Source organism: Penicillium mononematosum, assembly GCF_028829835.1.
Source record: "Penicillium mononematosum strain IBT 11891 chromosome Unknown utg000005l:1.0-9366267.0:1.0-9372171.0, whole genome shotgun sequence".
In the NCBI taxonomy this organism is placed as follows: Eukaryota; Fungi; Ascomycota; class Eurotiomycetes; order Eurotiales; family Aspergillaceae; genus Penicillium; species Penicillium mononematosum.
The window spans coordinates 3,546,798-3,569,049 of record NW_026643275.1 but is presented as its reverse complement, the minus strand read 5'-3'; the positions used below and the strand labels follow the sequence as shown (position 1 = coordinate 3,569,049).

At 46.7% G+C, this 22,252-nt stretch overlaps 8 protein-coding genes across 8 annotated transcripts; 5 read left to right on the top strand and 3 right to left on the bottom strand.

Moving 5' to 3' along the window:
• Positions 1-221: 221 nt before the first annotated feature.
• N7519_009474 (uncharacterized protein) lies at positions 222-4,993 on the top strand (the record flags this gene model as incomplete). Its single annotated transcript, XM_057296247.1, has 6 exons — positions 222-514; positions 581-846; positions 902-1,728; positions 4,000-4,154; positions 4,206-4,532; positions 4,585-4,993. The coding sequence occupies 6 exons, from the start codon at positions 222-224 to the stop codon at positions 4,991-4,993; spliced, it is 2,277 nt and encodes a 758-aa protein (XP_057144129.1).
• A 294-nt stretch (positions 4,994-5,287) lies between these two features.
• On the bottom strand, positions 5,288-5,737 carry N7519_009473 (YjgH family protein; the record flags this gene model as incomplete). Its single annotated transcript, XM_057296246.1, has 1 exon — positions 5,288-5,737. One exon carries the CDS (start codon positions 5,735-5,737, stop codon positions 5,288-5,290), a length of 450 nt encoding a protein of 149 aa, XP_057144128.1.
• Positions 5,738-6,402: 665 nt separating this feature from the next.
• Positions 6,403-7,930, bottom strand: N7519_009472 (M81 family metallopeptidase; the record flags this gene model as incomplete). The annotated part of the gene is made up of 2 exons (XM_057296245.1): positions 6,403-7,781; positions 7,891-7,930. 2 exons carry the CDS (start codon positions 7,928-7,930, stop codon positions 6,403-6,405), a joined length of 1,419 nt encoding a protein of 472 aa, XP_057144127.1.
• Positions 7,931-8,818: 888 nt separating this feature from the next.
• On the top strand, positions 8,819-9,421 carry N7519_009471 (copper homeostasis protein CutC; the record flags this gene model as incomplete). The annotated part of the gene is made up of 1 exon (XM_057296244.1): positions 8,819-9,421. The coding sequence occupies one exon, from the start codon at positions 8,819-8,821 to the stop codon at positions 9,419-9,421; it is 603 nt and encodes a 200-aa protein (XP_057144126.1).
• A 1,314-nt stretch (positions 9,422-10,735) lies between these two features.
• On the top strand, positions 10,736-13,319 carry N7519_009470 (nucleobase cation symporter-1 family protein; the record flags this gene model as incomplete). The annotated part of the gene is made up of 7 exons (XM_057296243.1): positions 10,736-10,844; positions 10,956-11,026; positions 11,121-11,357; positions 11,412-11,424; positions 11,480-12,204; positions 12,253-12,681; positions 12,984-13,319. 7 exons carry the CDS (start codon positions 10,736-10,738, stop codon positions 13,317-13,319), a joined length of 1,920 nt encoding a protein of 639 aa, XP_057144125.1.
• Positions 13,320-15,481: 2,162 nt separating this feature from the next.
• N7519_009469 (Reverse transcriptase RNA-dependent DNA polymerase) lies at positions 15,482-16,792 on the top strand (the record flags this gene model as incomplete). The annotated part of the gene is made up of 2 exons (XM_057296242.1): positions 15,482-15,808; positions 16,223-16,792. Coding segments are annotated over 2 exons (897 nt in total), but the record flags the coding sequence as incomplete, so codon positions are not given.
• Positions 16,793-16,803: 11 nt separating this feature from the next.
• Positions 16,804-17,085, top strand: N7519_009468 (Reverse transcriptase RNA-dependent DNA polymerase; the record flags this gene model as incomplete). The annotated part of the gene is made up of 2 exons (XM_057296241.1): positions 16,804-16,856; positions 16,893-17,085. 2 exons carry the CDS (start codon positions 16,804-16,806, stop codon positions 17,083-17,085), a joined length of 246 nt encoding a protein of 81 aa, XP_057144123.1.
• Positions 17,086-18,331: 1,246 nt separating this feature from the next.
• On the bottom strand, positions 18,332-21,097 carry acoC (uncharacterized protein; the record flags this gene model as incomplete). The annotated part of the gene is made up of 8 exons (XM_057296240.1): positions 18,332-18,603; positions 18,669-19,319; positions 19,374-19,914; positions 19,967-20,326; positions 20,380-20,562; positions 20,616-20,854; positions 20,919-21,029; positions 21,091-21,097. The coding sequence occupies 8 exons, from the start codon at positions 21,095-21,097 to the stop codon at positions 18,332-18,334; spliced, it is 2,364 nt and encodes a 787-aa protein (XP_057144122.1).
• Positions 21,098-22,252: the final 1,155 nt, after the last annotated feature.

The window sequence follows — 22,252 nt, the reverse complement described above, 5'->3', positions numbered from 1 at the left end:
GGCCGTTCAATATATGTAGCCCGCTTCTAAATGCCACTTAATACTGGCTAGTATTTTAAATATTTTAAGCACAGCTGAGAGTCCTTGTCTACGTGGATAGGAACCCCAGGAAAATAGAAATTCATTGGTCTCAAGCATGCGCACAGGAAGGCGTTCGTATTCATATATACTGAAGTCAGTGGTATTCATCTTAGCAGGCTCTCTTCATCTAAATAGCCAAGATGAGTAAGTCAGAGTTCCAAGTTATCATCGTGGGCGGATCAATCGGGGGCTTGACTCTGGCACATTGCCTACAACGTGCCGGGATTGACCATGTTGTCCTCGAAAAAGCGAGCGATCCAGCACCCCAGATTGGAGCATCGATTGGCATTTCCCCAAACGGAGCTCGCGTTCTCGATCAACTCCAACTGTACGATCTGGTGGAGGAACAAACTGAGCAGCTAAACACAGCAACTATCCACTATCCGGACGGTTACAGCTTCGAAAACAACTTTACCAAGATAATAAATGAGAGGTCAGTCGTACTTCATCCCATCCTTCCGGCGAAAGGATTGCTGATGGATCTGATGGTACTGCGCAGGTTCGGTTACCCAATCGCATTCTTGGATCGACAGAAGGTGCTTGAAATCCTCTATCAGGGCTACCCAGATCGTCGCAAAATTTTCCTGGGGGAAAGAGTGACAAAAGTTGCGAAGTCTGGTGATATAGTTATAGTGAGCACGGCTAAGGGCTCTGTCTACCGAGGCCACCTCGTCGTCGGCGCAGATGGTGTCCACAGCAAAATTCGGCAGGAGATCTGGAACGCCGCTGAGAAGACCACCCCGAGAGTGGCAATCGAGAGATCCAGTAAGCGGAGATGAAAAGCATTCTTTGGTTCGAATGGGGACTGAACACTGCACAGGTCTCAAGGCAGAGTTTCGCTGTCTCTTCGGCATCTCCTCCTCCATCAAGGCGTTGATTATAGGAGAGCAAGTGAATGCTTTCTTTGATGGCTTCACCATCATTACGATCCACGGGAAAGAAGGGCGCGTGTACTGGTTCGTCATACAGAAGTTGGATAAGGAATACACTTATCCAAACTGCCCTCGCTACACGGCAGGCGACATCGAAACTGCGGCAGAGGAACTTAGAAGTACAGTATTCTACAAAGGTATCAATTTTGCGCAATTATGGGAGAACCGGGAAACGGTCTCCATGACCGTCTTGGAGGAACATACCTTTGACATCTGGCACCATGACCGACTAGTTCTTCTGGGCGACAGTGCGCACAAGATGACTCCCAATATTGGACAAGGCGCCAACATGGCAATCGAGGACGCTGCATCGCTGGCGAATCTACTTCACCGCTTACGGAAGGGCTTGGATACTTGGCCTCCCACGGACGGACAGGTGGAGACTCTTTTGAAACAATATCGCAGTATTCGCCATGGCCGCGTCAACTCAGTCTACAAAAGCTCCCGCGTTCTGGTCCGATTACATGCCAGAGATGACCTACTAAAGACTCTCATTGGCCGATACTATTTGCCATATGCAGGTAACTTGCCGGCGTATATTGGATCAAAATCTATTGCCGATGGGGTGATGTGTGATTTTCTTCCTCCGCCAAAGCGCAGTGGAGATGGATGGGAGAGATATCGGACCAAAGACTCAAATTCGTGGTGGGCGCTTCAAGCTACCTTGTATGTCCTCGTCTTTGCTATCCTGTTCACATATATAGACTGGGAATGGGTTGGCCTGCAGTAGGGCTTGGTGGAAAGCCCTGGAGAATGTTAGTGGTTACATGATTCGATTTCCCTGTTGCCATTACGACCTTGGAATATCCTATGCAATTGCACGGACCCATCCACTTAGTATAGAAATGATAGGCTCGGTTGTTTTGTTTATCAATAACATTACATTGTTGCCTTTCAACAAAAGATATCCGTCGGCTTACTTGACTGCACAGCGTGCGGCTGCATAGATATACAACCTGTTCAAAAGCATTTGGAAATGTGAAGACAAATCGAAGGAAGTGTAAAGTTAGAACAGTTCTGATCTCATTCTCACTTTCCCTCATTGCGGACGTCACATTTCCTCTCGTTCTAGGATCTCAAGACTGCTGCAGAATCATTATATTGGAGTGTGTGGGTTAGGACAATGGCTGGTATTCCAAGGACAGATGTATAGCTATGTGTGCGGGTGACGCGATGATGTAGGCCGCAGATTTATGTTCAATATCACACATTTTATTCGCCCTATATTCGATTCTATAATAATAGCACAGACATATAAATGATAGGACATTGCTCTTTCCATTCGATCCGGGCATCCTCGCCTTGTGGATGCCGCTCGGCTATCCAGCCTCACTTAGTTGGTCATTGAGCCCGCCAAGACCAGTCGTTTTATCGTAATTTGACAGTACCATTCTATACCAAGTATGAATCGCTTTTGGGACTTTCCTTCGGGCCAACCATAATCCTCGCGACCCTCTCAGCTGAGATCACATGCAATTTTGCCTCGTCACGATCCACTGTGGCTAGCTGGGGTTGATGGTTCTCGATGTGCTAGGTACAATCCAAATCACTCGTGCACCAATATCGCCTCCTGTGTGCATCTTCCCTCGGGTTCATGGCAGGGACAGCAGGTCAAGTCTATGGAGACGGCATGCTTCTGATCCCTGAGACGGCACGATGAAGAATTGGTTTATTTTCCTTACAGGATATTCGGCTGACTGCGTGTGTCATAAATGTTGCTAGGGTTGTGTAGTGCAGCAACCGCGATACGGGAGGCCTACACTTGGTGGCTGATGGGGGTCGTGACTGTATTTAAGGATTGGGACGGAGATTATAAAACTGGCTGCATTATAATGCGTGGAGTTCCCAGACTATCCAATTCGTACAGGAAGGCTCGTGATCCATTTTGGGGACATTTGTATGATCATTGCCAAAACGAAGTTATATAAGGTTCTACGTACATTGCATGAAGCTCTACAATCCCATACGCAACCAGTGATTACCCCTGTACTCATTTAGTGGCCCAGTAAGTAAGTAGGTCAGTGATTCAAAGGTATGATGGGCGGCATTTATGAAAGCCTTAAGACGTTTCGTATCATTGTGTTGCACCTTGTACCTTGACGTAGTCTGGCCGTTCACTCCTGCAGTTGTTTAAGCAATAATTTATGCGTTTAGCGAGGGGCTAAACATATTAACGTAGGTCCAGCGCTAGTGATCCCGGGATAGTGGAGACTGATATGCATGCTGAGATGCATGCTGACATGCATACTCCACGTACAATGCATTGTACGTCCAGCTCGGTCCGCTTCGCTGAAAATGGGTTTCGTTTCGTGATTGGTCCTTGGAGATTCCTTATTTCTGCAAGATCAACGTGCAAACCCAATAGATATTGAGTCCTAATCCGGTCATGTCATAATCGATTGCGGCTATAGTGATTTCTCACTGCAGACCCATGTGGTTCTTTCTCGCGAGTTTGCATTTATCGCATAGCCATATCTATACCTTTCTCTTTTACTCCATTTGGTATACGCCTCCAGTCATGCACCTGCATATCGCGTGGAGCCCGAGAGAGAGAGTGGTTGTAGAGGCTCCCCGACCTTCCGCGGGGTTTTCAGCGATGCATGGCGTGAGTGGGTGGCCTTTTGTGATATGAAAAGGTTGATATCCCAACAAAAACGGTGCAGTTTTATTTAGAGCATTCTTCAAAGACATCGAAGGGAAATATGCTCGGCCTAACAGCAGCAAAAGTATTCGCTTTTATTTCTCAGTACCTTCCCCGGGCAACGATTTTTACAAATAATAAACCGGCGGCTTCCGCATATCACCATAGGAGGAAGGATCTCAAAGGCTTCCAAATACTTCAAGCTCAGACAAATCATACCCAACAAAACTTCACATTAAGTGATGAGATCGACAGTGGAGGTTGCCAGATCACTGAACCGTACGAGAAGGTGTGGAGATTCCGCGCTTGTGTAATTGCAGCATCCTAACCTTTTTCAAACTCCAGATTGTCAGCGCCCCGCTAGAATACCTGCTATCTATTCATGGGAAAGATATCCGGGGCAAATTGATATCAGCTTTCAACGAATGGCTCCATCTGCCGGATGATAAATTGGCCATTGTGAAAGAAGTGATTGATCGGCTACATACAGCATCGCTACTGTGAGTCCCAATAAGCTTGCTCTAGAAGCCGTACCTGATTACTTGATGAAGGATAGATGATATTCAGGACGCGTCTCGTCTCCGCCGGGGATATCCCGTGGCTCATGATGTCTTCGGCGTCGCCCAAACCATCAATGCAGCCAACTACGCATATTTCCTACAACAAGAAAGGCTGAACGAAATCAATGACCCACGCGCATTTCATATTTTCACTCAAGCGTTGCTGGATCTACATATAGGCCAAGGGATGGATCTCTATTGGCGCGATGCGCTGGTGTGTCCCACAGAAGCGGAATACACCCGCATGGTAATGTACAAAACCGGCGGATTGTTTCGACTTGCAGTGGAATTGATGCAAATCCAAAGTACCACGACTACGTATGATGATCTTGTTCGTACCATCTCGAAACGTTTAGCTGACTTGATCTAGGGACCTTTCCCGACTAGTGGGGCTATTGGGTACCATCTTCCAGATCCGGGATGATTATATGAACCTACAGAGCGGGATTTATGCAGAGAAAAAAGGATTGATGGAGGACTTGACAGAGGGAAAGTTCTCCTATCCTGTAATTCATAGCATCCGTGCGGATCCAGACAATACGCACCTCATCGATATTCTCAAACAACGCAGTGAAGACAGAGCAGTCAAAGTCCGTGCTGTGCAGTATATGGAGTCAACGGGGAGTTTTCAGTACTGCCGGGAAGTATTGAGCGAGTTGATGGAGCAGGCCCGAGGCCATGTTGCTGAGCTGGAGATACTCTTGGGTCCCAACCAGGGAATTCATCGTATTCTTGATTTACTTCAGGTCGACCCACCAAATGTGAATCCAAGGCTATGACATAACCAAAGCTATAAGGGCTAAGCATCCCCTTAGTTCCTATCGTCCAGCACATAAATAAGAGCTTGTTTCTATGTATGAAGAGATTAGAGGATCCATTAATTTCTATAGTATACAATTTTCAAAAAATCTATAGTAATTTCCCCCGTACTACCTTGTAAGAATCTTTATCCCACACATGCTGTATATACCTCTGCGTCTGTATATGTTGGATGTTTGAGACCACCACAGGTGACAAGACCAGATAGCTAGCTCTCTCTCTTCCGCGCTCTCTTCTGGGCGTTCGGGAGAGTTTCAGATATATTCCACAACAGCATCTACTTCGATCTCAACAAGCATCTCCTTATTTATGAAGCCGCCATTAACAACAATCATTGTCGCAGCAGCTCCTATCATTCCACTTCCACCACGATTATGCTTGCCCAATATCTCACTAAACCCTCGCCCCACAGCCTCACAATCCTCATGGCGACTGACAAACATCTTAACGCGGACTATATCTTCCGCACCTTTACCACCAAGACCTTGGATAGCTCGAATACTCTCCTCTAGAGCAACACGTGTCTGCTGTCTCGCATCTTCTGGGTGAAGAACTTGCGGCGCATTAGTGGGAGAATAGGGATCAACCGAGGTAGTCCCGGAAACGAAGATCTGATTTCCATGGCGAACGGCCCGGTAGTAACCAATCTTTTCTTCGTATGGTGATGAGGTGGCAAAGCATGTTTTCGCTGGCTCGGAACACATAGTAGCGAAGCTAGAAGAACGTTCAAACTATAATGTCAGTAAAAGGAAGCAAGAGCCACAACCGGGATGACATTACCGGACTAGAGGGACCTTGGAGGAAGGATAGAAAATTGTTTCTTTTCAAATGGCAAGTTCTTCTTTTGTCGCGGGGCCGAAGATCAATAAATACGACCTCGGGGGTTACCTAGGTATGAACCGAATGAGTCACGATTATGTGGCGTTTCTGGCGAGTGATCAACGGCATAATGTTATCGATGACCGGTAATTGAGTTTAGCTGGTTTTACGTGGTGTAATTAGATCTGAAATACAGTAGCAAAAGGTAATAGACAAGCACAGCTTTTACTGTAGGGGATCAAGCTATCTATGTATAAATTTATGCCCGGTTAACCCTCCGAATTACCTGTATACAGGTCGCATCCCTACGTTAGGTAGTGCAATACAGTACGCGGGGCTCATTATAGGGTCTTATGTGGCTCTGGCTGAAAGAAGGGTAATAAATGGCACTTCTATGAGGGGTGTGAAAGCTATGTCCCCTACGCTGGCAGCCTGCTTAAGAAACCAAGGGAAATAGAAATATACACTAGGGAAGTAGCTCTAGACACTCCAGTGACCTAAACCACTGGTTGTGGAGCCTGAACAACCATGTATCGTAGTATTCAAGAATTCATCCCTGGGGCGTTCCCAAGTCCTCGTTTGATAATGGAATCAACCGTGGGGTGAGGTCAGGGGCCCTATGGAACGTTTTGTCAAAGGGCCACATTGGACGGAGGATGCGATGATGCCCAAGACGCTGTAGATCTTGATCAACACCGCCAGGGGTCAAAGCAAGCATCCAGTCCGCTGCCATATTAAACAGCTCTGGCTCAAGATAGCCAATCTTGACTATGACGATGTCTGTAACTCGGGGGCTAAGGTCAAGACCAACGAAATCACTCTCATGGTGATATGGCTTTCGGAATTTGGTTAAGATGGTAAACACACTTCCAACCTGTAAAACAGCTTCAATTTCGGCATCGGGATCTCCATACCTAATGGAATGAATCCGTCCGGTCATAGTAACGGGCCCAGCGTGCAGATTGTCCACCTGTGCCCCGGCGGTGACCGTCACTGTAGTGCCCACACCAGCCTTGGTTATAACGTCAATTGCCTGGGGACCTGGAATACTGGCATAAATCACAGATGGAGTGGTCTCTTTTGCAAACTCCGCTCGCTTGAGCAATTCATTTAATCCGAAGGTCACGTCGCCTGATCCGCCAGCGGTAGGATTATCGCCCGAATCAGAGATGAAGAAGGGCCTATTCGAGGATGCCAGCGCGTTATCAATGCATTCAGAGAAAGAGCCGGTGGGTGCAACGAAATGGAAGTCCTTATGAACACGCCAGAACAAAGACGCAAGTCGCTTCGCTCCTGTAGTGACAGCACCCTTGTCCCATCCAGTGACCATTACTACGGCATGATTTCTTGGCTCATCGGCCCATGCATAGCCAACCCATATGGCTGCATCAAGGACATTTTCCATTGCTTCAATTTCGGGAACGAGCAAATACAGGCTTTTCGCTGGTTCGTTGCGAGTCGAAGTCTGCTCTCCCGGCAGCAAGATAGGAATTGGGACCCATGCTTTCAGCGGTCTTCTACATCCAGTGTCGGTTCGCGATGTCAAAACGTCGATCAGGTTGCGACACGCCCGCTCTTTGGTCTCCATGGCGTCCTCGTGAGGTGCCATACGATAACAAGTGATTAGGTCAGTCTGATGCGCCAGCTCTCTTGACACATTCCCATGCAAATCCATGGAAGCCGAGACCAAAACATCTGGGCCGATGACACTTCGAATCCGCCGAAGAAGCTCTGCTTCCACATCTTCCATACCATCAACACACATTGCGCCATGAATATCGTACCATAATCCGTCGATGGGGTTTGAAGCGACGATTGCAGCCAACCGCTCCAGGATTTCTCTGGAAAGTTGTTCGAAATCATCTCGTACCACGATTCCCCCTGGAAGGGCATGACCTATAAGTGCCCCCTTCCAATCTGCGACATCTGCTAGAGGAGTGCCGTTATGCAGAAAAGCGTACTTCTCGATGACCTCGGGGCCACGGCGCGGGTGAAACGCCCGACCGAGTGTTCGAGCGGGGAAAGGTCGAGGTCTCACAAGCAAGTCCAGCGATTACGATAACTGGCCGTTGAGACATTATTTGCGAGGAAAAAGGAAGGAGCAAGAGTTGCAAGAGTGAGGAATTTCTGAAGTGTAAGGAAAGGCTAAGTAATGTTATGGGATTTCCAAGGATTGTTTGCTTCCGGTGTAAGACAATTGCGTCGCATCGCTTCCCCCAGTCCGGTGACACATTGCTGCGCTTGTGCAATATTCGAAGGAGATTTCAGAACATATATATATTAACCTTGGAGTAAATACTTACCACATACATAATAGGTATTTAGGATCAGTTCTTGAGATCTTTAATCAGGTGACCGGGAGTCGCATAAAAGCTCTCCCCACACTTATTCCCGTGCCCTATACGCTAACTGCAAACCACCTGAGCAGCCAATACAAGCCATGAGTCAAACTGCTATTACGCAAATACCAATCCTAGAGATTGCATGTTTCAATCAAGAATCGGCAGTGGTTGCTGCGGGGGCAGGAGCGGATCGCATCGAGTGAGTATTGTATCCAAGTTGGTGCTGCCCCTGGCGACATTTTGGAGCCTGATCACGTGATCTGAGTTACTGCCTGGTTTATCAGGCTAGACATGCCTGCTTGTTTACCTCCTACCTCTCTCTCAGTCTCTCTCTCAGTCTCTCTCTCAGTCTCTCTCTCAGTCTCTCTCTCAGTCTCTCTCTCTCTTCTTTCCCCAGTCTTCTGTTGGTCTATCAATACAGTCTTTCTACTCTGCTTGTTCTTGTCCCCGCCAACAGGCATTTGGAGGGAACCAATGCATGAAATTTTTCAGTTGCAAAATATCCATTCGTTCTCTCACTAATCATCCTCAAGGTTATGCGAAGACTACCATCTCGGTGGGCTATCGGCCAACATAAAGATTCTGCAAGAATTGAAATCACAGCTCACAATACCGATTTATACAATGGTTCGGCCACACGCGGAAGGCTTCTGTTACGGAGAATCTGACTTTGAATTGATGAAACGAACGCTCAATTCTCTCAAGTCCTGTGGGGCTGACGGCTTCGTCTTCGGGATTTTGAATCGATCCCCACAAATGTCCTGTGATCCGAATTTGTCATGGGTCGATGTATCCCGGAATAAGCAGCTCGTTCAACTAGCTGGCGGGCGGCCCTGCACGTTCCATCGCGCTTTTGATCTCATTCCCGAGTCTCACTGGGAGAAGGCATTGGCCGATATCACGGAGTGCGGGTTTGCATCAATTTTAACCAATGGCGGTCCTTCTGGAACAAAAGCAACCGAATGCATGGACAAGCTGCAGACCTTAGTACGTTACAAAACGCAACTCCAACGGGAACGAAAAATTCGAGGCAACAGAGTTCCAGAAATTATTGTTGGAGGTGGTGTGAGGGCATCAAACATAGGCTTGCTCCAGAGCATCACCGGTGCCTCAGCCTTTCATTCTGCTGCTCTCCCGGCCTCGGAAGCGGTGACCTCCGCAAAGGAGGTGTTCAACATGAAAGGTGAGATAGCGCAGGCATGGGAGGCAGATAGAAAGGCGCAATAACACTTTGACGTACTTTTGTCTTCATAGCCTGGGAGACAAACCCGAAGTGAAAAAGTCAGAAATATACACCAACTCCATGTCTTTCTGCATTCCTCAGATAGATCTATGGAACGTTACATGATAACGAGAGAAAGAGTGTAGAAGCAGTGGCTGATGTTCAAACATGGTAGGGCAAGCTTAAAGCACATTCATTAACCAAACAAACACAGTTCTTTCTCGGGTGCCGCCATTTTGTGTTGTTTCAACATATCTTATGGTATGACGGCCAAGGGTAATATGTAGAACTAACGCCCAACAAAGCCAGCTCAAATGTTGATTAAGAAAGTCAACACGTCTTAGGGAAGATGGTAAAGAATGCCAACAGCAAGTAGCAGCGAGATGTAGATCAGAGACGGAACCTAATTCCACTAACTGCGGGGTTAGAGTTCAACGATATACATCATTGGCAAAACGGGAAGACTAGTTGCGTGCCTTTCCTTTAGGGATCCCAAAATATGGACCACTTTCATAAACTGTACGTAGATAGATGCTTGATGAAAGCTTTTATTTTATTTTATTTAATTTCCCCCCTTTTCCTACGCCAAGGTGTTGGGGAAATGGAGACGATCCAGACGCCGAAAGCTTAATCTAAGACAACCTCCAAGATATCATGATAGGCGAAGGAAGGTGCCCTTTTATTCAACGTATAAGATGGCTCGATACTACTACTTTAGCTATGTGAATGATATAGTACTGGATACCCTTCCATTCTTGGCCTAATGTGGTATATCCTTAGAAGCCGTGTCTGTACTCCTTGGTTTGGTAAACGCATGGCGAAGACAGGTAAAACATCGAAGGCAAAAGAAAGCGACCCCACCGCGGGAAAAACGTGTTACCCCAGACCCGCACTACTCCACACACTAACTGGGGTAGGTTCGGAGCTATCATCCATCCTTTTATGTATTTACTGCGTATACTGCTACAACCCCCAAATCCACTATATGCGGGGTTAGAGTTGAGTTCAAGTGGCATAGGTTGAGATGCCCGTCGGCAAAGTTGAGAGTTAGAGTTCGCGTAGCATGGCTTGGGTTGCCCGTCGGCAAAGCTGATATACGTCGAGGTCTACCTATTACCTATAGGGCTTTGCTCCGTAGATCGATTTTGTCACCTTATCTATAATACACTAGGCCAGCACCCTCTACTTTACTTTTTGTGACCAGCCCACTATCTTTCAGCTGTGTCTAAGCTACAAACTCAGTCTCACTTCGCTTTGATATCATACCACATTTGACCCGTTTAGGCAGCTTGGTATTGTAAACACCTTCTGTCACCAACATGACTCTAGGCGGCAAGTTGAAGTTCTGGCTCAAAAAGATCCAAGTGCCCTCGGAGCCTGGATTGTCAACCGCACAGCTGATGTTGACAAACGATGATCTTCGACCAGGTGAGGCTATGCCTAAGTCTTCCTATGTCAATGAATGATAGATCATCTTCCTTCTCGTGACTGTGGTTTATTCATTATCTGTACTGACACGTCTATCCTATTCGATGTTAGTTGAGCCAGAACGCCGTCAATGGGGGTGGCTCAATTTTGTTGCCTTCTGGATTGCGGATTCCTTAAATGTGGTAAGTTTATGATATTAAACCCAAAAGCCAAAGATGGTTCTCTCCCGCTCTAGCGTGTTGAGCATGGATGAGTGTGTCTGACCCTATTTCGAAGAACACGTGGATGATTTCATCCTCAATGATAGTTGATGGACTTTCTTGGTGGCAGTCTTGGCTATGCGTCTGGATTGGTTATACTGTGGCAGCCATTTTTGTTTACATATTGGGTCGCATTGCTACCATCTATCGCATTCCTTTCGCAGTGGCCAATCGAGCTTCATTCGGGATTTGGGGTTCGTTTTGGCCCATCATCAACCGAGCAGCGATGGCTGTGATTTGGTATGGTGTACAGGTACGCAAAGTCTCCCCACACATGCGTTCACTTCTGACTTCCCCGAAACCAAAGAGCTATCTAGGAGGTAATCTTTATCATATAAGCCTGAAGGTGAATCAACTAACCCTAAGAACCTCCAGGTGAATGCGTGACTTTAATGATTGCTGCTATCTGGCCAAGCTACAACAATCTGCCAAATACAATTCCCACCTCATCAGGGGTAACCACTAAGCAGTTTGTTAGCTTCTTGATTTTCTGGCTGCTGTCCTTGCCAGCTCTTTGGTTCCCCATTTACAAGGTCCGGCACGTTTTTACGGCAAAGGCATACTTTTCGCCGGCTTGTGCTATTGCATTTTTTGGCTGGGCAATTGCTCGCGCTCACGGACTTGGGCCAATAATTGACCAGCCTAACAAGGCGCAAGGCAGTGCTTTAGCCTGGGCATTCGTGAAAAGCATTATGAACTGCATCGCAAACTTTGCAGCATTAGTTATCAACAACCCCGATTTCACGAGATATGCTCGCGACCCCAAGGACGCACTATGGCCCCAGCTAATCACAATTCCTGTTGGATTTGCCGTGACATCATTCATCGGGATTATTGTTTCCTCGTCATCCAGTGTTATCTTCGGCGAAGCAGTTTGGAACCCCCTTACCCTTCTTGGTATGTTTTTGAAGGATGCAAGCTCCGCCGAGCGATTTGGGATCTTTGTTATTGGAGCTGGCTTTGCTCTCGCACAGCTAGGGACGAATATTGCAGCCAACTCCGTGTCAGCTGGTACCAATCTCACAGCTCTACTCCCTCGGTTTTGCACGATTCGACGGGGAGGATATCTGTGTGCGGCAATCGGTCTTGCTATGTGTCCCGTGAGTACATCCCTAAACGCTAGATGGACAAGTCCTAACAGACTACAGTGGACCTTAGTTGCATCTTCGAGCAAATTCACCTTGTACCTCTCTGCTTATTCGGTATTCCTTTCCGCTATCGCAGGAGTCATGGTTAGTGACTACTACCTAGTCCGTAAGGGCTTCCTTGACATCCAAGCGCTGTATAGCGCTGAACGGGATGGGCTTTATTACGGAACGTTTGGGGTTTCCTGGCACGGTTATGCTGCCTACATATCCGGCATCTTGGTCAACATTGTTGGTTTTGCTGGTGCTATTGGTGTCAATGTTCCTGTGGGAGCCATGTACATCTACAATGTCAACTACTTTTCGGGGTTCATTGTCTCCGGGGCAGTATATTGGGCCCTAGCCTGGATGGTTCCTATTCCCGGAACAAGTGATACATGGAACGAGATACCCTACGAACCACATCATATGTCTGATTCAGACGAGAAGAAGGTGGGAGATGTTTAAAGGAGAGTTATGTACAAAGTTGATGTGGCCAAGATTGCTGGTTCAGTCTGAATCGACCTCATGTCCGTACTATGCAACGCAGTAACAAGAATGAATGGTGTCTTATTTCAAATCTACTCCGGATACAATCAACATTGCTGCACCTACCTTCGTATACTCTTCCGCCCTCTTTTGTATTTCCTCTCTTTTTTTTCTTTTGCTTCTTCTTCTTCTTTTTCTTCTCTTCGAGTTCTCAGACGACACGAAGATAGTGGTCCCTTTCTTCTTTCTCTTTCTCAATCATACAGGCTGACACTGTTGTTGACATTATCTGTGCTTTCACCTTCGGACTGAACTTTGGCACATGCGTTCCCTCTGTCAAGGAGTGGCTACGCAACCGGTATCCCTGGCTGTGTCCGCCGTCAGCCCGGAATGACGAGTCTCCTCTAGCCAATTCTGAGCCAACCAGGAGTGGCGGTGCTGACAACACCGTGACACTCACTCACACTGGGTTGGAGCGGTTGATCAAGGCACACGCCCCTTCGATCTATCTTGAATGGCAGGTAAGGCAGCTCACGGGAGAAATCCCTATCGAGGGAATCGAAACCCCGATTCTGTGCTACTATCTAGTCATTAAATGGTAGCAGGGCTGCCTTATCGACCGTTCAAAATGGGGTTGGCGATGAAGAATTGGCGCAAGGCTTGCTAGCCGGCTGAATCATTGTCTGCGGACAGTTGATATCAGTCAGTTGGCTTTTGGTTCAGTTCGATTCCCCACCCCTACACCCGGGAGGTTGGCCGAGCGAATGGTAAGCGTCTCTGCTATTCGCATCCGAGTTCTTTTCCTCCTTCCTAAGCGCCTCCAGGGTTTGCAAAATGCCTTTCCGCTTGATCTCTTTGTTCTTGATCATTCCCTGGAGCGTCACAATATCGGTGTCTATATCCGGAAGATATAGCTCCAGGGTTTCAATTGCCTCCACCCTGACGTTTTCAGGCAGGGGCACCGGTGGATTGTGGTCTATGGTGGATGAGGAGTGTGTGCCATCCAGTGTGTTGCTTTCCTCCTGGTCGATGGTTGGGACAGGTTGGTCTTGAGTGCAAGGTTGGTTTAGAGTGGGTAGTTGGTTTGGAGTGGACGATTCGTTTGAAGTGGATGGTTGGTTTGGAGTGTAGCCCTTTTACACGCTGGTCGCAGAGTCTGATTCTGGTTTCAGGCTACATCGGGTAACTATGCCGCCGAAGTGGCAGTTGGCGCATTCAGTAGCCTCCCCAGACTCACTCGGGATCTGGACGCAGGCTACGAAAGGACCACATCCCCTAGCGCAATGGCTGCAGCTCATATTGTTGGCATACATGGGATGACTTTGTCTCTTTGTGTGCAGACTGAGCTGTTTGCTAGTTTGCCATTTCTTTGTTAGTGCAGGCTTCATATACAGCCTGCTTTCTATAGATTCATTACGACCTCTCTTCTTCCCGATTTCCACCACCACCACCCCCCCCCCCCTCCTCCTCCTGCTAGTGTGATTAACTAGATCTCCAGTATTGTAGCCCTAATAGGTTACGAGGCCCTCGTTTTCCCCCTTTGTTTCATCAAAGATCTCATCAAAGGTCTATTGATATCTCACTAGACGAGCATACCCCCGCAGTGGAGCCCCGTTACCCCTTTACCATCGAGAATAGCGCTATGGTCAGCCTATATCTTGCTAGACAAGCATCTCCCGAAAGGAGCCTCTCACTTATCTCTCACTTATCTCTCACTTATCTCTCACTTATCTCTCACTTATCTCTCACTTATCTCTCACTTATCTCTCGCTTATCTCTCGCTTTTCTTTGAGAATACTGTCTATTTGCTAGGTAGTATATCTCACTTTGGATTTGCATATATCCCTTTGACGGAGTGTATCTCTCACTTCTTTATCACTTTTGAGAAAGAAGCTTTGTTATAGTATCTCAGACGAGAGCTGTATCTATCATTCATTCATTTATCACTTTTGATCAGCCACGATGGCTGAATTCTACCCCTAACAACAACAACATGCCGCTATGCAGCCAGCAATCCCGAATTGAAACTGGTATACCAAGCGAGACGTCGTCATTGCAGACCAAGCCGTTGGTTCTCCAAAAGTAGGAAGCTTCAACCTTTACAAAATCACACCGCCGCTTGAAGAGCGCATCGATAGAGAAGGCGGATTGAAGCTCTGGATGCTGCGTTTTTCTCTATGCTTTTTACTATGGTAACCAGATTGTTTTTGCCTTATACTTCTGATAAATCTACCAAACAACCCGCCGAGTCCTCTCCTCCGAACCGATCGAATCCGACGACAAATGGTCTCGACAATGGTGTGGTGGGACAAAAGGTGGGGCCGGAGGAAGGGGGTGAGCCTGATGCCGTGGAATCCCAGGATGATTATCCTATGGACGTATAGCAAGATCTAGATCTTCCAGATCAAAATCCCAACATGCAAATACCTTCCTCACTGCCGAATTTACTGCATGAATCAATTCAACCAGCACAAGAACATGCTGCCGAGCCTGTCTCTCACTGATCTGTTCAACAACCTCTCCGCAGATCAACCACGATTAAAAAAAAAGCCGTGCTATGCTGGAGCACCTCGCTACCATTACTACTTTCCATCCTGCTGTAACCGCTCTTTATGCATGTGATAACAACGATGCCATACTCACTATTTTCACAGCCACCCAGAACCGGGGGGACGATGACAACACACGGTCCTCCAAGCTTACAGCAGATGATGTAGGGTATTTCCCTAACGGCTGGGTCGATGTCATGAACTGCAAATAAAGAGATAAATGGTTTGCTGCCGCACAAAAAGAGCTACAATCTCACTTGCAAAATGGCAGCTGGAAGATCGTTGACAGAGACGCCAATAAGACAAAGAGGAAACCCCTTACCCTTCGCTGGGTCTTTGACATTAAAAAGGACGATGGCCGCTATAAAGCCCGCCTCGTTGCACGGGGATTCAATCAAGTTAAAGATGTAGACTTCCATGAAGTATACTCTTTTGTTGCAAAGCCTATGTCATGTAAGATCTTCTGTGCCATTGCCGCTGCACTAGGCTGGAGCTTCACCATTTCGACATCAAGGCCGCACCTTGAATGCAGATATCAATGGGTCTATCTTCATTGAACTACCAGAGAATCAGGTTGCCGGAGGAGCGGAAAAGATAGCTGAAGAAACAGCAAAGATCAAAGCTTCTTCATCCCAGCAAGCAATCCTCGATCTGACAAGATAGGACTGTTGATGAAATCTGTCTATGGTTTGAAACAGGCTTCCCGGGAGTGGTATATGCTTTTGCATGATGCCTTGCTAGCGATGGGCTTCCAGAAGACTCACGCTGATCACTCTGCTTTTGTCAAATGGATTAATAAAGGCACTATCCCGATCTTCGACATTGTCTATGTCGATGACATTCTCGCTCTATCACCATCAACAAAAGTGATAAAGGCTTTTCAAAGCCAGCTCCCGAAGCATTTCATCTTCACTCACAAAGGATCCGTTAAAGAATACCTTGCAGTTGAAGTCTAGAGACATACACAGTCGGGATCTATCTCTCTCTCCCAGAAGAAGTTTATTGCTACTCTTCTTTATCAGTACGGCATGCAAAACTGTAAGCCAGTGTCAACCCCATTCAATGAGAAAGAACCTCTGATTCCATACACTGGGACTACGTCACTCGCAGCATGCAAGCTCTATCAAGAGCAAGTGGGAAAAGCTATCTGGCTAATGGTTGGGACTCGACCGGACATCTCCTATGCTACCATTCAGCTAGCAAAGCATGCTAGAAATCGGGGTCCCCAGCATAAACAAGCTGTCAAACGCCTGTTTCGTTACCTAGCAGGCACAGTTGATCTTCTCATCTGGTATCACCGTGATCCTGATCAAGCCACTCATGATCATGATCAATCACGAACATTTCGTGATCCTGCTTCCTTTTCTTCATTGTCACTCCATGGATTCTGCGACGCTGACTACGTTGACCCGCGTTCAACAAATGGAATCTCTACGTCTGGCTTCGTGTTTCACCTTGCTGGAGGTCCTATCAACTGGGCTTCCAAAAAGCAGGCATGTTTTGCATTGTCATGTACTGAATCCTAGTACATTGCACAATGTCTCGCCGCACAAGAAGCAAAGTGGCTTATTTTGCTTCTTACAGAGCTTCGTATGCATGAATCTCAGCATAAACATACCTTGCTAGACAAGCCTGTCACCATTCACACGAAACACATCGCTGTCCGCTATCATTTTCTGCGACAGGAAGTTCAAGCAGGATCCATCTGCTCAAGTACATTTCAACGAAGGAGCAGGCTGCTGATGGGTTCACTAAGCCCCTTGCCTCTATCATGTTTAAGAGATTTGTTAGCCAGCTAGGCCTTGCGCCCATCAATTGATGTGGTTAATCTGGAAAGAAAGGATTATGGGGGGTATTCTTTTAGAAAATGAATATCTGAATAGCCGACAGGTTTGTCTCGGATTTTCCTGATAATACACGTAGACTTTGCATCTAACAGAGTTCTTTTTTTCATGAAACCTAATGTCACGCTAGCCTATATCGATATAGCTTCCAATTTCATTCTTTGGGTAGGATGTAGTGGAAATTCGGCGGCTCCCGCCGAAGCGTTCGCCGCGGAAAGCATGTCAACCCCCACTTGAGCAGATACCCACAACCCGTATATGTGGTCATTCTTTTATATATTCCTATCGAGTAACCACTATACCCCTGTCTAGGTGACCCCCAAACTTGTTGGGATACTACCTGGTAGGCTCTCATGCTAGGGTTTGACTCAGTTGTTCTTACCTCCATGTCTGATCTCAAAAGAAGACCCGCGTATTATCACGTAATCGCAGCAGTTGACAATCTCTACATCGAATGTCAGAGGCAGGCGATAGCCCCAATGATACCCCTTTTACCATGACTGTCTGCTCGGTTCCTCACACTTCAAGTCTCCTTCCGTCATGTCTTTGACCAGTCAACCATGAAAGTACTGCCGAAACACCATGTCAAAGCTGGGGGATATATGGATTGCGCTCTAGAGTCTGGATATAGTCTAAGCCTTCAGAGATTGTATCGATTTAATATATCGACTGCAGTCAGATACATAGGCACGGACGAGCGATTCCCGGATCCCCTGACACATAGGGTAATGACTCATTCAATGCAACAAAATAATATAATGTTACGGAGTCTCAATACTTGACGAAAGATATTATTCTCTTACTCCGGAGTCACTATGCCTCTCTGCACAGCGGATAAGCGACAATACCCATTCACTCAAAATAATGCAAAATATCAGGAACCTCGATATTTGCTTAAGTTAGTGTTGGATGCCTGAGGTATCACCATGCGATGGAACCTACATGTTTGATAGTTCCCTCTCCTTTCCTTCTCTTCCTCCTCTTCTCCTCGTGCGAGACAGTCAATACACAGTGTTTTCTCCATCGTTTCTCCATCTGTACCGCATCTCTATTACCTATTATTGGTAGCTTGACTTTTCGAGGCTAGCGAACATTATTTTTCTTCTTTAAGTCCTGTTGGTACCTTGGATCCTTCGACTCGGTTTTTATAGCTAGTCAACAGCCGTGCCTCTTTCTCCGTTTTCCTTCTCAATGAGCAAGATGCAGACAGTGGGTATGATTTTACCATTGTAGTCGTTTATCCGGCTGCTCTGCTTCCTCCTGCTTAGACCCTGGAGGCAATTTGGCTGGGGTTATTGCCTCGAGCAGCTTGTTTCCGAATACCCCAAAAGCCGAAGCAATCCCACCAAATTGGAAGATCTCGGTTTCCGTTTGGCTGAGCTTGAACCCGAACGTCTTTCCAGCGACATCAATTATTCGTGAATTTAAATCGATGGAAATTGACACTCCATCATCCGCAAGTTGAAAGAAGGACTCATCTTCCATCGTGATGCCTAGGAGCCCGAGGCTTGGCATGTTGCGTTGGAAGATGAACGCAAACGATTTAGCTATGACACACTGGACACCGCACCCTGAAAGAAACTCTGGTCAAAAATGTCTGATTCGTCGAATGGTTTCTTGGAAAAAAGCCCCCTTGTTGGACTTGACTTGCCTAGTAATGCCATCACTGCTTGTTCGCGTGAAGACCCGCAACCAAAGCCCTTGCCACCAACAACAATATTGAACCCCTGCTGAGCACGTTCGCGGAATTTTGGATGCGTATGTACCAGACAGCGCATGCCAGCGTCCGTATTATTTTTCATGCTAATTAGAAACTCGGCAGGGGCGAGCTTGAAGACTACCATTAGCTCTGGCACTTCACGAACATAGATGAAAGAATAAACACGCACTGCATCCGTGTTGACGAAATCCCCCAGTCTCTGTACTTTGCCTTGAACGCTTTTTATCTGTCTCCTTCCGTGTTTATCTAGCCGCGGTTTCACTATTCGTTTCTGCGTCTGGGCACCGGCCCTATGATAGTCACAATCACATGGCTCAACATATATCAGGTCGCTCTTTGGGCTAGTTGCATCCGAGTGCATGCTTGCTGCTGTGAGCTGCCGCCATCTACTTAAATCTATTGCAGCAAGTAGGTCACTAGGATCAACTAGCTTCATTCCAAATGACGACGCTGCGACAGTGGCTGCAGAGGCGAGGTGACCAATTGAACCTGAATCAGGTGGTTTCAATCAACTATTCAATCACATTGAAAAGGATTCATTACCTTTGCCCATCCGGTTTTCGAAATTCCGATTCTGAGAGGAAATCCAGACCTCTCCTGGGGCGGCCTGATCGGCTGACATCCCGACACAATAACTGCACCCGGGGATGCCGATCTCAAATCCTGCGTCTTCGTATATATCGCATAACCCCAGTTCGCGTAAGCGATACAGTATTGGCATGGAACCGGGAACGACCTTCCTCTTCCCCTTTGCGGTAGGCTTTGATCCTCTTTTCATTGCTTGCTCTATTACTAGAGCACCGAGGATCAGATCTTCCTCGGTAGTAGTGCATGCCCCGATAAAACATCCATTCAACTCCATTCCCTCTTCTTCCGTAATTGGAACCACGTCATCCGGGTTGGGATACCGTGCGATAAAAGACCCCACATGCGTGAGATCGATCTCATGAACTGCGGCATACTCCGCATCGGCATCGGGCCTGAAGTACGTTGTGTGGCATTTGTGACGAGCAAGTTTTCGTCTATTAATGAACTTGTGGGTGGTGTCGTCAGGCATAAATATACCAGTGATGCCACCAAGTTCCTGCCATTCATGTTAGTAAATTTGGCCCAACTATTTTATGGTATTGACTAACTGTGGTCATGTTGGAAACTGCGAAGCGGGTATCAGGGGATAAATGCCTGAGTGCCGGGCCTGTAAATTCCACGATCCTATCGGATGCTATAGTATTTCTTTTGAGCACTTGCAAGATGTACAAAATGACATCTTTACCCCCAATCCCTGGCTTCGGTGCTCCAACCAGGCGTATGTTGATGGTTTCTGGGACTCGGAACCATGTTTCTCCAGTCACCAACGGTAAAGCGACATCTGCAGCACCCAGCCCAATTGCGAGACAGCCTAGTGCTCCTGACGAACACGTGTGTGAGTCCGAGCCGACGACCAGCATTCCGGGCTGCGCGCGCTCTCGGTAGAACTCAGTGTGGAGAATAGTGTACTTCATAGCTGTGATTCAGTGAGTGCAAAAAGCACACCGTAAGGGAAACTGACATTCATGCCTTGGTATTCCGTCATTTTGAAAGTTTTCTTCGCTCTCTCGCTTCCGCTGATCAGCGCCTGCACTTGAGGTAGCTCGTTAACCCGAGGATCAACAATATGGTCCCCACAAAGCCAGAAGCGGTCATTTCGAAATATTCCAGGCTTTCCTAGATGATTGTATGTTGTTTCCATTCCCTTGAGACTCAAGGTCAGCCCACAGCTCACGGCGCCTTCGGAAGCAAACCTACGGCCCAAGACACCTCAGAGGCAAGTATCCAGTCAACATGGACACGAATTATGTCGCCTGGAGCCACAAACCCTTTGTGATTTAGATCATGCATCGCAAATATCTTTTCACTTATAGTCATTCCTCGGCGGCCTTCTGGCCTTTGTGTTAGACGGCAAGGGATTGATTTTTCTCGATCGGCTGAATTGAGTGATTCCAGCCACGCATCCACAAGGAACAAGATTTCCGATTGTTGTTGCACTGTTAGAAAATCATGTTTGGATATTCCTAGGCCCCCCTAGCATGGCTGGCTGATGGCAAATACCAAGGACATCGGTCAGGACATCAGCCTCTCGTTGCTTGGTATGGTCGGTTCGAAGAATTGCTGAGATATACTCCAAGTTTTGGAGGGCATTCTGGGTGGCATGGGATGCCTCTAAAAGCCCGAAATGGAAGCAAATCTACCCAAAACAGCGGGTGCAAAAGGGCAAACATACTTACCATTTGGGACGTCTATGTGTATCCCCCGAGTCTGTGCTAGAATTTGAACAAATTGATTGAGAGTTGACGGGTTGCCTTCTGCCATCGTTCCTGGTCGATACTTTCCAAGATTTGTTCTAGCAGACTTGAAGACCAACAGGTCTTAAATATTAATCCACCAAGGTTATACAAGGGTTGCACAGTGAACTGCTGTGATGCAGAAGATACTCGGTCTGCACCACCCTCGGCAACGGGTACCGCAACACCGAAGGAACTTGACCTGCAGATATAATGAAATACATGTATAAATTTTCCAATGCTATATTTATGACGTGGTTTATGTTTTGTCGTATAGCACTGGGGTGCAGGGGGACAGCACAGCTCGTCTCTTGCGATCTGGCCAATATGGGCCCCAGAGGCTTTAGGGATCACGAGACAAGTCGAGGCTATTGTCATATTAATGGTTCTTGCAGAACTATCTGAAAAGCGAGCAATGGCTCAACCAAAGATACCTACCTAGGGGGTGGCATATTCGCGAATACTAGTGTACAACACAGGGGTTGTAAGGCGAGGTATTTAAATTTGGACTTGACCTGTCATCATAAAAGGTCCGAAGTATCGGAATCCTCTAAATACGTATAAATTACGAACATGCACATAAATATTAACGTACTAATCGTGCCAAGCCTACCAACACACTACCCGGTGTTGGTGGGCCCCAATCAACGATAAATACCACTCAACAATAAAATCATGAAATTAGGTACCTTTTATATGGTGTGCCCATACAAAAGATATAAAGGATACTAGATCAAAAATATCTATATTTCTCAACCCACTACATAGATAGAGAAATTATAGGTCTATATATCTTCTTAAGGAAGTCTAGTTCATTTAGTACTAATATCAGTAATAAATATTAAGTGTACTTAAAGTAATCCAACATTTAAGCTCTATATTATATATAGTGCCATTATAATACACTTCTCACAATTGTATATTAATTAATATTAGTAGCGAATAAGCTATTTATTTCTCCTCTAGCTAGTTTGAGGGTTGAGAAAAATGGACATTTTTCAATCTGGTATCCTTTGTATCCTTTGTATAGGCACACCATATAAAAGGTACCTAATTTCATGATTTTATTGTTGAATGGTATTTATCGTTGACTGGGGCCCA